The sequence below is a fragment of the Rhea pennata genome, chromosome 2 (assembly GCF_028389875.1).
Source record: "Rhea pennata isolate bPtePen1 chromosome 2, bPtePen1.pri, whole genome shotgun sequence".
NCBI classification, from domain to species: Eukaryota; Metazoa; Chordata; class Aves; order Rheiformes; family Rheidae; genus Rhea; species Rhea pennata.
Genome location: NC_084664.1, coordinates 78,860,408 through 78,872,766, shown reverse-complemented (window position 1 = coordinate 78,872,766; position 12,359 = coordinate 78,860,408). Strand labels below are relative to the sequence as shown.

Below are 12,359 nucleotides of genomic sequence, written 5' to 3'. Positions count from 1 at the left end.
TGTTGCCTAATTTTTCTTTTACTTTCAGCATTGCACCTTGTGTAGTGACCTCCAAAAGAACGGGTGATGATTAGGATGTATAAAATCAGAATTTTTGAAATTTGAGATTTTCAGCTCCATAGCACGTGCCTATAGAAATGGGAGGAGTAACTAGTGAATAAGTCTGTGTTACTGCATAATTTAGACTGTTAATCTTACGATTAATCTACTTGGAGAACAAATCATATCTTGTCTTGCATCACCAGATGTCATTATCTCCAATGTCTATATTTTGACGAATATTGTCCTTATAATCCAAGGAATATAAACAACTTTTAAAATTTCTACTTCAGTTAAAGTTTCCTCTCCACTAGTGGTAAACTCCTGCAATTATAATCACACTAAGAGTTTACTTAATCGGTCTCTGGTCCAGTGGGAAATCACAGGTGACATACTTGATCATCTCTGTTTACCATTTATGTAGTATTTATGTTGCATCTACTCATGAGAGGATTTTTAATTTACTGTAGGGCTTCAAATATTTATTTCTTGTGCATAAATAAACATATTTGTGCTTCAGGGAACAGCTATATCTGAAGTTCATCAATGATATACTTTTTTGTACCTTGTAAGTAATTCTTTTAAGAAAAATTAACTCGTACAGATTATTTGGCAATGCAAATAAATTTAAAAGAGAAATTTCAGAGCTTTTGGAGAAGAAAATGGAAGAGATATCTGGAGAAAAGTGAGGTCAAAACAAAATCTTAATACAGAAACAGATTCCACTAATAAGTTAGTGTAATTTGAGGGGAAAATATCTGATTGCCCCTTGAAAGGACTCTTTTGATGTTTGTCTTTGGACCAGCGCTAGGATTTCCCATCTTATGCTGTTATGTATTCTTATGGAATTATAAACATGATCTTGGTAATATTTTGCACTGTGGTTTACCTATATAAACTTAATGGTTAATATATGACAGAAAGGATCATAAAGGAAGGCAAATTATTTATCGAGATGGTGGAGTTCGTGATCCAGCAGGAAAGAACTAAGGCAACAAGCAGGGCTGCAACCCTGGACTTAAGGAGAGCGGACTTTGGGCTCTTCAGAGACCTAATTGGTGGAATCTCATGGGTTAAGGCCCTAGAAGGAAGAGGGGTCCATGAGAGCTGGCTAGTATTCAAACACCACTTCCTCCAAGCTCAAGAGTGATGCATCCCTATGAGTAAGAAGTGCAGCAAAAGGGGCAGGAGAGCTGCATGGGTGAGCAAGGAGCTCGGCCAAATTCAGACAGAAGAAGAAAGTACACAGAATGTGGAAGAAGGGACAGGCTACTTGGGAGAGTTGCAGGAATGCAGAGTATGTAGAGATGCTGCAAGGAAGGCTAAGGCCCAGCTGGAATTGAGTCTGGCAAGGGATGTCAAGGACAATAGGAAGGGCTTCTTCAAACACATCAGCAGGAAGAGGACTCGGGAAAATGTGGACCCGCTACTGAATAGGATACAGAGAAGGCAGAATTACTGAAAGCCTTCTTTGCTTCAGTCTTCACTGCTAAGGGCAGCCCTCATGACTCCCACAGCCTGGATGTGAGGCAGAAGGTCTGGAGAAGGGAAGACTTTCCTTTGGTTGAGGAGGGTAGGATTAGAGACCTTCTGGGCAGGCTAGACATCCACAGATCCATGGGCCCTGATGGGATGCACCCACGGGTACTAAGGGAGCTGGTGGATGTTGTTGCTAAGCCATTCTCCATCATCTTTGAAAGGTTGTGGAGAACTGGAGAGTTGCCTGAGGACTGGAAGAAAGCTAATGTCACTCCAGTCTTCAAGAAGGGCAAGAAGGAGGACCCAGGCAACTATAGGCCGGTCAGCCTCACCTCCACCCCTGGAAAGGAGATGGAATAGCTCATTCTGGATGTCATCTCCAAGCATATGGAGGAAAAGAAGGTGATCAGGAGGAGCCACCATGGATTCACCAAGGGGAAATCCTGCTTAACCAATCTGAGAGCCTTCTCTGATGGTGTGACGGATTGGGTAGATGAGGGGCGAGCAGTGGACGTTGTGTACCTTGACTTCAGCAAGGCTTTTGACATTGGCTCCCATAACATCCTCCTAGATAAGTTCAGGAAGTGTGGGTTAGGTGAATGGACAGTGAGGTGGATTGAGAACTGGCTGAAAGGCAGAGCTCAAAGGGTTGTCATCAGTGGCGTGGAGTCTAGTTGGAGGCCTGTGGCTAGTGGTGTCCCCCAGGGCTCAGTACTGTGTCCCATCCTGTTCTTCTTCATCAATGACGTGGATGAGGGGACAGAGTGCCTCCTCAGAAAGTTTGATGATGATACCAAGCTGGGAGGAGTGGCTGATATACCTGAGGGCTGTGCTGCCATTCAGAGAGACCTGGACAGGCTGGAGAGACGCACAGAGAGGAACCTCCTGAGGTTCAACAAGGGCAAGTGCCAAGTCCTGCACCTAGGGAAAAATAACCCCATGCACCAGTACAAGCTGGGGGCTGACCTTCTGGAGAGCAGCTCTGCAGAGAAGGACCTGGGAGTGCTGGTGGATGACAGGTTGACCCTGAGCCAGCAATGTGCCCTTGTGTCAGGAAGGCCAATGGTGTCCTGGGGTGCATTAGGAAGAGTGTTGTCAGCAGGTGGAGGGAGGTGATCCTGCCCCTCTACTCAGCCCTGGGGAGGCCGCATCTCGAGTACTGCATCCAGTTCTGGACTCCCCAGTACAACAGAGACATGGAGCTAGTGGAGAGAGTCCAGCGTAAGGCTACGAAGATGATCAAAGGGCTGGAGCACCTCTCCCATGAGGAACAGCTGTGAGAGCTGGGCCTCTTCAATCTGGGGAAGAGAAGACTGAGGGGGGATCTTATCAATGTGTATAAGTACCTGAAGGGAAGGTGTCAAGGGGACGGGGACAAACTCTTTTCAGTTGTCCTGTGTGACAGGACAAGAGGCAACGGGCAAAAACTGAAGCACAGAAAGTTCTGCTTGCATGTTAGGGGGAATTTCTTCCCTGTGAGAGTGACGGAGCACTGGACCAGGTTGGCCAGAGAGGTTGCGGAGTCTCCTTCTCTGGAAATCTTCAAGGCCCGCCTGGATATAACCCTGTCTAACATGCTGTAGGTGACCCTGCTGAGCGGGGAGGTTGGACTAGATGATCTCCAGAGGTCCCTTCCAACCTTACTGATTCTATGATTCTGTGATTTTGTAAGAGTGGAGAGGAGAGTAGAACGGCTTGTGAGTTCCTAAGAATGTGTGAGACAGAGAACTTTACGTCAGCTGTTTTAAATAACATTGTAATCTTGATAGGGTTCTGTGTATGCTAAAATACATGTTTTACATATACTACCTGTATATTACATTCATTACATATATTGCACATTTTTTTTTAGCAATTTCCAAAAGACACAATTAATGAAGAAGTGGTAGAGCTTTTGAGCCCTTATTTTGAAATGGCAGACTACAACATTGAGACAGCTAAGCGAGTATGTGGGAATGTTGCTGGCCTTTGCTCATGGACCAAAGCTATGGCTATATTTTTTTCCATCAACAAAGAAGTATTACCCTTAAAGGTAAATCTGTTAATCAGTGCGAGACACGGCACCCTTTCTCTTTCTCTTTTCTTCTCCCTCCATGTGGCACTTGAGGAGTTCATGGAGTGGAAACATCAGCTGCTTTATTCCAGTTGGTGCCTGCCTCTGTATGAAGCATCTTGAACATTATAAGTCTGCACTGTGGTATACTTGAAATATGCTGCCACTTGTAAGTTGTCAAAATCATTAAAGAGATTATGCAGTTTTATGCCTCTGGGTCCCTTTTGAACGGGGTTGAAGCAGCAGCTGTAATTTAATTCACTGTTGCAATGGCTTTACCCTAATTAAGTAACAAAAAAGTCAGGATTTGGTTCTTCTAATATTCATGATCTGAGATCATAGGCAGAGTGTTCTGAGATTGTGTCAGTGTTATTTAGAGAATAACAGGCCTAAATAGTCATTGAAAGGTAAGAATGGAAGTCAAGAAGAATGTGGTCAGGCATGATTTTAGCATCAAATAGCTTTATATTTATGAAGTGGATGATTTAGAGGGAAAGAAGACCTGTGGGTAGAGATGGTATACAAAGCAATATTATTTGGAGAAAATAAACAGGCTTTTTGTGATGCCAGTCTTTCTGCAGGCCAGATCAGACTAATTTTTGTGTAAGAGAAAGAATGGTTTTCCCAGATTTTTTCTTTTTTTTTTTTTTTTTTTTTCCGAAGTGATTTTAGAAACTAATTAACTGCTGTTACCTGCAGAAGGAAGTTATTCTCTTGTAAAATCAGAATAGAAGGTTTTAATGAATGATGAAAAACCTACTGAGCAGACTGATTTTCAAATGTAGTACAGTGAAACTCTGAATTACCTTATAACAAGTACTTTGAGATGTGTGAATGTGCTTTGTATTTGTATACTTCATAGGCTAATTTGGCAGTCCAGGAAAATCGCCTGACAACTGCTATGTTAGATCTGTGGAAAGCTCAAGCAGAACTAGGTGCCAAACAAGAAGAATTAGATGTTGTGCAGGCAGAGTATGAGAAGGCCATGAGAGAAAAGCAGGTGAACGTCTTTTTATAGAGAAGAGATTATTTAAATACTTCCTCTGTGGATTTGACCTCTCTCCCCACCTCCCCCAAATATTTTGTTTGTGTTAAGTGTTTAGTGTCTACTACTCTAACATCAAATTTCATTAATGTATGCTATCAGTATGTAATGTATTTGAAATTCTGGACATAACTTACCAGAGTTAATAGGTACTAGGCATTTCACATACCCTGTAACATGTATGCCAACATGAAAGCTAGGAGCAAAAATATTAAAAACTTGAACTGCTTTTAGGACAGATGCTGACAGTTTGTCCTGATCATACTTTCACCTTCCCTCTTTCCCTCTCTCCCTATAGAAAAATACAGCAAGTGTTTGCAAATAAATTTTGGGGCTGTTGTTTAACCAGTGGTTTCATTGGGTTTTTCTGCCCTCTCATATACATGATTATAAACCATATTTCTTGGTATGATCTTATCTAGACTTTGCTTGAAGACGCTGAGCGTTGCCGGCATAAAATGCAAACTGCCTCGAGCCTTATAAGTGGTCTGGCAGGTGAAAAAGAGAGATGGACAGAACAGAGTAAAGAGTTTGCTGTGCAAATCAAGAGGCTAGTGGGTAGGTATTTATCCACACCTTTGAACCTGGAAGCAATTTAGTCACTTGAACTGCAATCAGTAGTGAAAATGAAAACATTGGTGTGAATTCCAAACTTTGTATATAACACTGTACTGTTTGTGTGTAACACTTTGTAACACTGTATATACAGTGCATAGGATGTTACTTGACATGTATAAAATTCTGTGTATATTTGGAATGCTGATGTTTTAACTGACAAACTTGTAGGCAGTGGTCAAAAGAGGGTGGTGTGTTAGCAAGTGACAGTAAAATGTCTATAACTGAGAATGCAATTATAAGTGGAGGAGACAAAGACTAATATTCAAGTACTGATATGTATCTGTCAAAGTCAATAATTTTCAGAGCAGTTACTAAAGTCATAAAATTTTTCTTTCCTAGAAGTATGCTTTGATTTTATAAATAAATGCTTGGAAATTCGTTTATAATAAAAGATTTATTGATTAGTTTTATAAATTAAATGAAATTTATCTTGTCCTTTATTGTGGCCTGAAATAACTCTCTGATGTTTGCCTTCATATATAGTGCATATATCTGATGTTGCCTACATATATATATATTGGCATAATATGTAGTATATATAGTTAATAATATATAATATTATTAACTTATGTATTAAACTTGTATTAATTTGTATATTAAAACTACAAAGTACCATCTCCACACACTCATCCTGGCTTCTTCAGCTATCTTGAAAAAGTATCAAAAATATTAGCACTCAGTATGAAAGTACAGCAATCTTCTCCAGATTAGAATCCTTATTCTTAGTTCTGAGTTATAAAAAGTAATTATGGTATCAGGAAACTTAGGGAGGGGACTTTTCAGGCTGACTAGAAAATTGGAACTTGTGTAACACTTACTTTCTTCATAATGATGTCTATTACAACTTTTTATCGTTAGTAGCAATAATTGTAATTGATTTGTCTGTAATCAGTACTCCTAAATCAAGTCTTATTTATTTATTTATTTATATTTTAGCCTGCTGTCATGCTTGTGCAATGAAGTGTTGAAATGTTAGAATTGAATGTTTGTAAGTATGTTTTTGCTGCCATGTCTGACTGCAGGGTCTGATGTTTGGAGGTAGGCATTGCCCTACATGTGCTATCTTGTCTTGTTGTTCTTATGCCTCCTAGACTTGCACTGTAAGGAAAAGGTAAGGATGGGAACTACTGAAATGCAGCATTGTTTGTTGAGTTTTAGGGGTCTTTTTTACATTTTTGTTTCAGTATTGTTTTTAGAGCTTGGGGGAAAAGATTTGTGTTGTTTGTGGGGCAAGGTACTTTCTCCCAGTTATCATCCAAACAGTACAGCAACTGGAGAAGGAAGCATCTCCTTCAGAAACAGAATTTTAAAATTTATAACTTTTTTTTGCCATTTTCTTTTTTTAAGGTGATGTACTGTTGGCTACAGCTTTTCTGTCTTATTCTGGTCCTTTTAACCAAGAGTTTCGCAATCTACTGTTAAATGACTGGCAAAAGGAAATAAAAAATCGGAGAATCCCCTGTGGAAACAACTTGAACCTTATAGAGATGCTGGCTGATGCTCCAACTATCAGTGAGTGGAGCCTCCAAGGATTACCAAACGATGCCTTATCCATACAGAACGGAATCATTGTCACTAAAGCATCTCGTTATCCATTATTAATTGATCCACAGGCACAGGGTAAAATCTGGATTAAAAATAAGGAAGGCAAAAATGAACTTCAGGTAATAAGAATATTCCTACTTTCATAATCACTAGAAATTCCTAGCTGAGAAAACGCTTGTCAAATCTGTCATTCAGATTATATCCAGCAAATGCAAATTGCTTTGGATAGTGCCTAATTTGGGCACAAAGGACATCTCAGTCATATCCTGGTAGATTTAAGATTCAAGTACCTACGAAAATGTATCTTTGAAGCTTATTAATACCAGTGGCTCAATTTGTTTAATTAATTTATTTTAATGAAACACAAACTACTGGAAAATATTTTGCCTTAGGCTGGATGGGAATGTCTGATAAGGGCTGAAGACTTTACTGAATGCTTTCACTATTAGAAAAATATAAATAAATGAAAGATACCTGAATTGGTTCAAGTCTCTTCATATAAATATATAAAAATGAGGATAAGTGGTATGATATTGCTATATTCTCTTAATCAGAAATTACTAATAATTTGCATTGCATTAGCATGAATCTCAGGTACTGTATATTCTGCGGATGCACAGTGAAGACAGCAATTGCCCCAAAAATGTAGTTTAATACAAGACACATCAGATCAGTACAAACAAGGAAAAATGAGAGGAATAAAGTTCTTGCTCTCTACCTTTATAATTACATTAGTAACACAGCTTTTATAAAAAGTAATCCAGAAAAAGATAGAGAGGAGTTTGAAGGATGATAATAGAGTCCATTTGAGGATATTAATAGGAAGCTCTTGTCATTCACATTGATTTAGATCTCAAGGCAGAACACTTGTAAAAATTGCCTAGCCAATTGTGTTAAAAAATGGTGATTAGACTTGAACTGTGGAGTTACATACAAACTAAGGTGTATGTGCTTTGTGCACACACTGAAAATTAATCACAGTTTTACTGAGGACTATTTTTAAAGCAAAGAGTAATGGTTTGTTCAATATAAAACTCTAATTTTCAGAAAAAGACCCCTAATCTTGGAACTGGCCTTGCAGTTTGACTTGGGGGAACTTATCCAAGATAAAATTAGAGATGGAATTAGTGATGGAATGTACCTGTTAATTTCTGGACTAGTTGCACTCAGAGGATAGCAAAACTTTAAGTGCTCAGTGTTGGTTTACTTCTATTCTTGTACTAGAAGAATAAAAATTTTCATCCCACAAGATCTAAGAATATGGTAAATTGATGCTAATCTTTTTTTATTTTTTTTTTGTGGTCACAATCTTTGCCTTAATCCTAGTCTAATCATAGGATTGTCATTCTTATTAGTATTTTATTTGAATCAAGTTAAATAATCCATAGATACAAAAAGAAAAAAAAAAGCTTGGTGCCTGAGCAGAGCAGGTCCATGATAAAGGTCCATGATTGTATTTTTAGATCACTGCTTTGAATCACAAGTATTTTAGACATCATTTAGAAGATAGCCTTTCTTTGGGAAGACCTCTTTTGATAGAAGATGTTGGAGAAGAGCTTGACCCAGCACTAGATAATATTTTGGAAAGAAACTTCATTAAAGCAAGTTCCACCAACAAGGTAAAAAAATAAAAATAAACTCTACCCATTTATTGGTATAAGCATTATTCAGACATAAATATGACTTCAATTCAACCTTTTGGAGATATATATTTAGTAGGGTTATTTTTTTTTTAAGTTTGAGCTTACAACTCGTTAATATATGAAACTTATCCCTTCTCTTACGTTACAGTTTTTTAAGGACAGCTAGTATTGTGATCTCCATTTGCTTTTGTATAGTGTTCTGTGTTTAGGAAAAATGATGATGAAAATTAACCAGAATCAAAAGAATCTGTGAATGAGTCACCTAAAGAATTTCATGGATATTCTCAATAATTTCTTTGCACAAGACTTGTAATTTTAAGCTGGAATAAAAAAAAACATAACCTTTGTTTCTACATGTAGTACCTGAAAGAGTGCACTGATCCTTGATGCCTCAACATTTCTTCTAAATAATTTTCTTAAGGTGAAAGTTGGTGATAAAGAAATAGATGTTATGAATGGTTTCAAACTTTATATTACCACAAAACTGCCAAATCCACGTTACTCTCCTGAAATTAGTGCTCGGACCTCCATCATTGACTTCACTGTAACCATGAAAGGTCTTGAAAATCAACTCTTAGGCAGAGTCATTCTCACAGAGAAACAGGTAAAAAAATATTATCTTCCTCCTCACTATATATATCTTACATCTATCTGGGGAATATTTAACTTTCATTTTATTACTCTTTGCATATTCCAGGGTCACTTTCTGGCTCTCTCTATTTTGATTGTTGTTAGTATAACCTATTTATGATGCTTTAAAAGCTGTCGCAGGGGAAAACTGTCTCATTCAAGCAGAAGCTCCCTATTTGTCTTTATTGTTGTGATTATATTGTCTTCACTTTATTCCTCCTGCCTCATTGAGGTGTAACCTCATGAGAAGGCTGACTGCTTATTTTAACATTGCAGATGTATTAGTTGAGCAAGTCCAAGTTCAGAGTGGCACCTCTAATAAACATATCACTGGTAGCTGAGGAAGGAGGCTGGCTGGTATCTTTTGAACTACTGGACCCTAATTCCTGTAGCTATGAAGTCAGCCAATGTTGAGGTTTCTTTTATGTGGCCAAAGGGAACACTATACGTCTACGACTCTGCATATTTGTATATTTGCTGTGATTTTGGCAACAGTTCCAGTTTACCTTCACTGGGGAGGAAAGTGTTTGTCCCCTTACTGTTACAAGTGTAGAAGTCATTTTTTATTTTATTTATTTATTTGTTTGTTTGTTTGTTTGTTTGTTTATTGGAGCCTTTCTTACTTCATGGCCTCAGTCATTTTGTTAATGACAAGTGGTTACATTTCATCCTTGATCAGTCCATGGAGCTCATGAGGAAAGTCGATCAGGTTCCTAGGCTTCTTATTCTCTGAAAGCTGATGTTCTGCTGGACAGCCCCTCTACACCATCAGCTTCAGTTCAACCAGTAATCAGCTTGCTGCATGATGGAATTATCACTGTGTGTCTGAAGCACAGTAACATATATATTCACAAAGCCTTCCACCAAACCCTACCTCTGGGTCCCGTAAACAGTATATTCCTAAGAATGACAGTCATTTTATTAGCAAATTCCTCCAGTCATCCCAGTTCCCTTTTGATTGCTCAGTCCTTCCATCAGTAAAAGTAATCATTGTAAATGGACTGCAGAGCCCATTCCAGCAGTCAGTTAGATACTTTTCCTTCAGAGAAGATGTAAGTTCTGACAGTATGGTTGGGAATCATTGATCCTTGTCAGACCAGCTTCTCTTTTCTGTTTCTGAAGGGGCTAGTACATCTCTTCTTGCTGCTTCTGTAGGTTGAATTTTCAAAGTGAAGAAAGATCATAGCAGCTTAACTGTTGCACTTCTATTTAAATGTCTGCTTGCAACCCACGGACTCTGCCTCTCCTGTCAGGTCAGTTATGCTACAGTTGAGGCTTGGTGTGTTTGTTTTCCTCATGCTGTTCTCATGGTGCTCCTTTTCACAGCCTGTATCATGAATAATTCTTTGGTCTATTCTGTTCATTCTTCTCCAATCCCGTTGAGCAAGCATGGTAGAAGGACTGCACGGTTGAACATGGAGCTCCTGACTGAGCTCAGACACACAAAAGAAATAAATACACAGAAGGGAAAAACCAGGGGCAGGCTACTTGGAAGGAATAAAAAAGACATTGTTCATGTGTGCAGGAGTGGAGTAAGGACAGCCAAAGCTCAGCTGGAGTTGAAGTTAACAAGGGAGATGAAGGGCAAAAAGAGAGGTTTCTGTAAGCCTATTAGCAACAAAAGAAAGGCTAGGAAGAGTTTGGCCCCATTACTCGATGGAGAAGGGGACAAAGGATATGGAAAAAGTTGAAGAGCTTTTTTGCCTCAGCTTTCAGTGGTAAGATTTGCTGTCAGGCCTCCTAGGTCTGACATACTAGATCCCTGAGTCTGCTAGCAAAATCTATGGGAGTCAAATAGTACCCACAGTAAAGGGAGATAGATTTAAGGATCACTTATGCCGATTAGGTGTACGCAAGTCCATGGGACCAGACGGGATGCTTCTGGGGGTATTGAAAGAGCTGGCTGATGTCATTGTGAGGCTGCTCTCTATCATCTTTGAAAGGTCATGGAAGCTACAGGAAGTTCTTAATGATCCTGATAACTACAAGCTATTAGCCTCACTTCAGTCCCCTGGGGAGATTATGGAGCAAATCCTTTTAGAAGCCATTTCTAAACAGATGAAGGACAGGAAGGAGCAGCCAGCAGGGATTGCTTTCCATGATGAGATGACTGGCACTGCGGACAAGAGGAGGATGAATGGATATGGTTCATCTTGACTTTAGCAAGGCATTTTACATAGTCTTCATAATATCCTTACAGTCAGATTGGTGAGATATGCACCAGGTAAATGGCCAACGAGGTGGGTGAAGAACTGGCTGAACTGCCAGGCTTAGACAGTTGTGATCATGGTTGCAAAGCCCAGCTAGTGGTAGGTAATTAGTGGTGTTCCTTAGGAATCTGTACTGGACCTATACTGTTTGATGTCTTCATTAACAACCTTAATGATGGGTTGGAGTGCCCTCTCACTGGGTTTGAGGTCAAATTACGGGGAGGAATAACATGCTGGAGAGTAAGGCAGCATTCAGAGGAACCTGGACAGGCTGGAGAGGAACCTTAAGTTCAACAAAAGCAAGTACTAGTTCTTGCATCTGATGTGGAATAATTCCATGCAACTGCACACTGTCCAGGAAGCAACTCTGCAAAAAGGGATATTGGAGTCCTGGTGGACATGAAGTTGAATATGATTCAGCAGTGTGCCCTTGCAGCAAATAAAGCCAACCATAAACTAGGCTGTATTAGTCAAAGTGTAGCCTTCCCCTCTACTCAGTAGCAAGACTTCATCTTGAGTTCTGTGTCTGATTCTTGGCCCTGAATTATACAAAAGGATCTTTACATGTTGGAGCAGGTCCACTGGAAGAGACCCACAAGCTGTGCATGAGCCTAGAGGATGTGACACACAGGAGATCTGAGTTTGTTCAGCCTGAAGAAGAGAAAGTTAAGGAGAGCCCTAACTAATGCCTTCAACTATCTGATTGGACAACACAGAGAAGGTTGCGCTAAAATCTTCTTGGAGGCCCAAAGAAATAGGACGAGAGGCAATGAGCACAAGTTGGACTACATGATCTCTAAGGTTCCTTCCAACCTGAATTATTCTGTGATTCTGTATCTTTGCTGATAAATAAAGAATATCTGATGAGTAGATGTGCTGTGCTCCCTGGACCAGCTTCCTGAGTGGTATAATCACTCCTGCTTTGATTCTCACCATCTTGGGATAGTTCTTCAAGATAAATAACAAGTTGACCTCTTGGTAGGCAGGGGGAATTTCATAAAATATATTTACCATTTTTCAGTGTGATTGACCTCTGTTTTTGCATCTCATGGTTCATATGTTCCTGAAAGTGTCAATTTGGACATAATCTATTGTCC

The 12,359-nt window shown here is 39.4% G+C and overlaps 1 protein-coding gene across 2 annotated transcripts in view; it reads left to right on the top strand.

Annotated features, from left to right (window-relative positions):
* DNAH5 (dynein axonemal heavy chain 5) overlaps positions 1–12,359 on the top strand; it is a 139,459-nt gene that overhangs the window by 104,331 nt on the left and 22,769 nt on the right. For both annotated transcript variants that reach the window (XM_062567994.1, XM_062567993.1), the window contains exons 60-65: positions 3,371–3,550; positions 4,434–4,571; positions 5,039–5,174; positions 6,582–6,898; positions 8,243–8,398; positions 8,844–9,026. In XM_062567994.1, the coding sequence (XP_062423978.1) occupies positions 3,371–3,550; positions 4,434–4,571; positions 5,039–5,174; positions 6,582–6,898; positions 8,243–8,398; positions 8,844–9,026 (1,110 nt within the window). The remainder of the gene's footprint in view (positions 1–3,370; positions 3,551–4,433; positions 4,572–5,038; positions 5,175–6,581; positions 6,899–8,242; positions 8,399–8,843; positions 9,027–12,359) is intronic.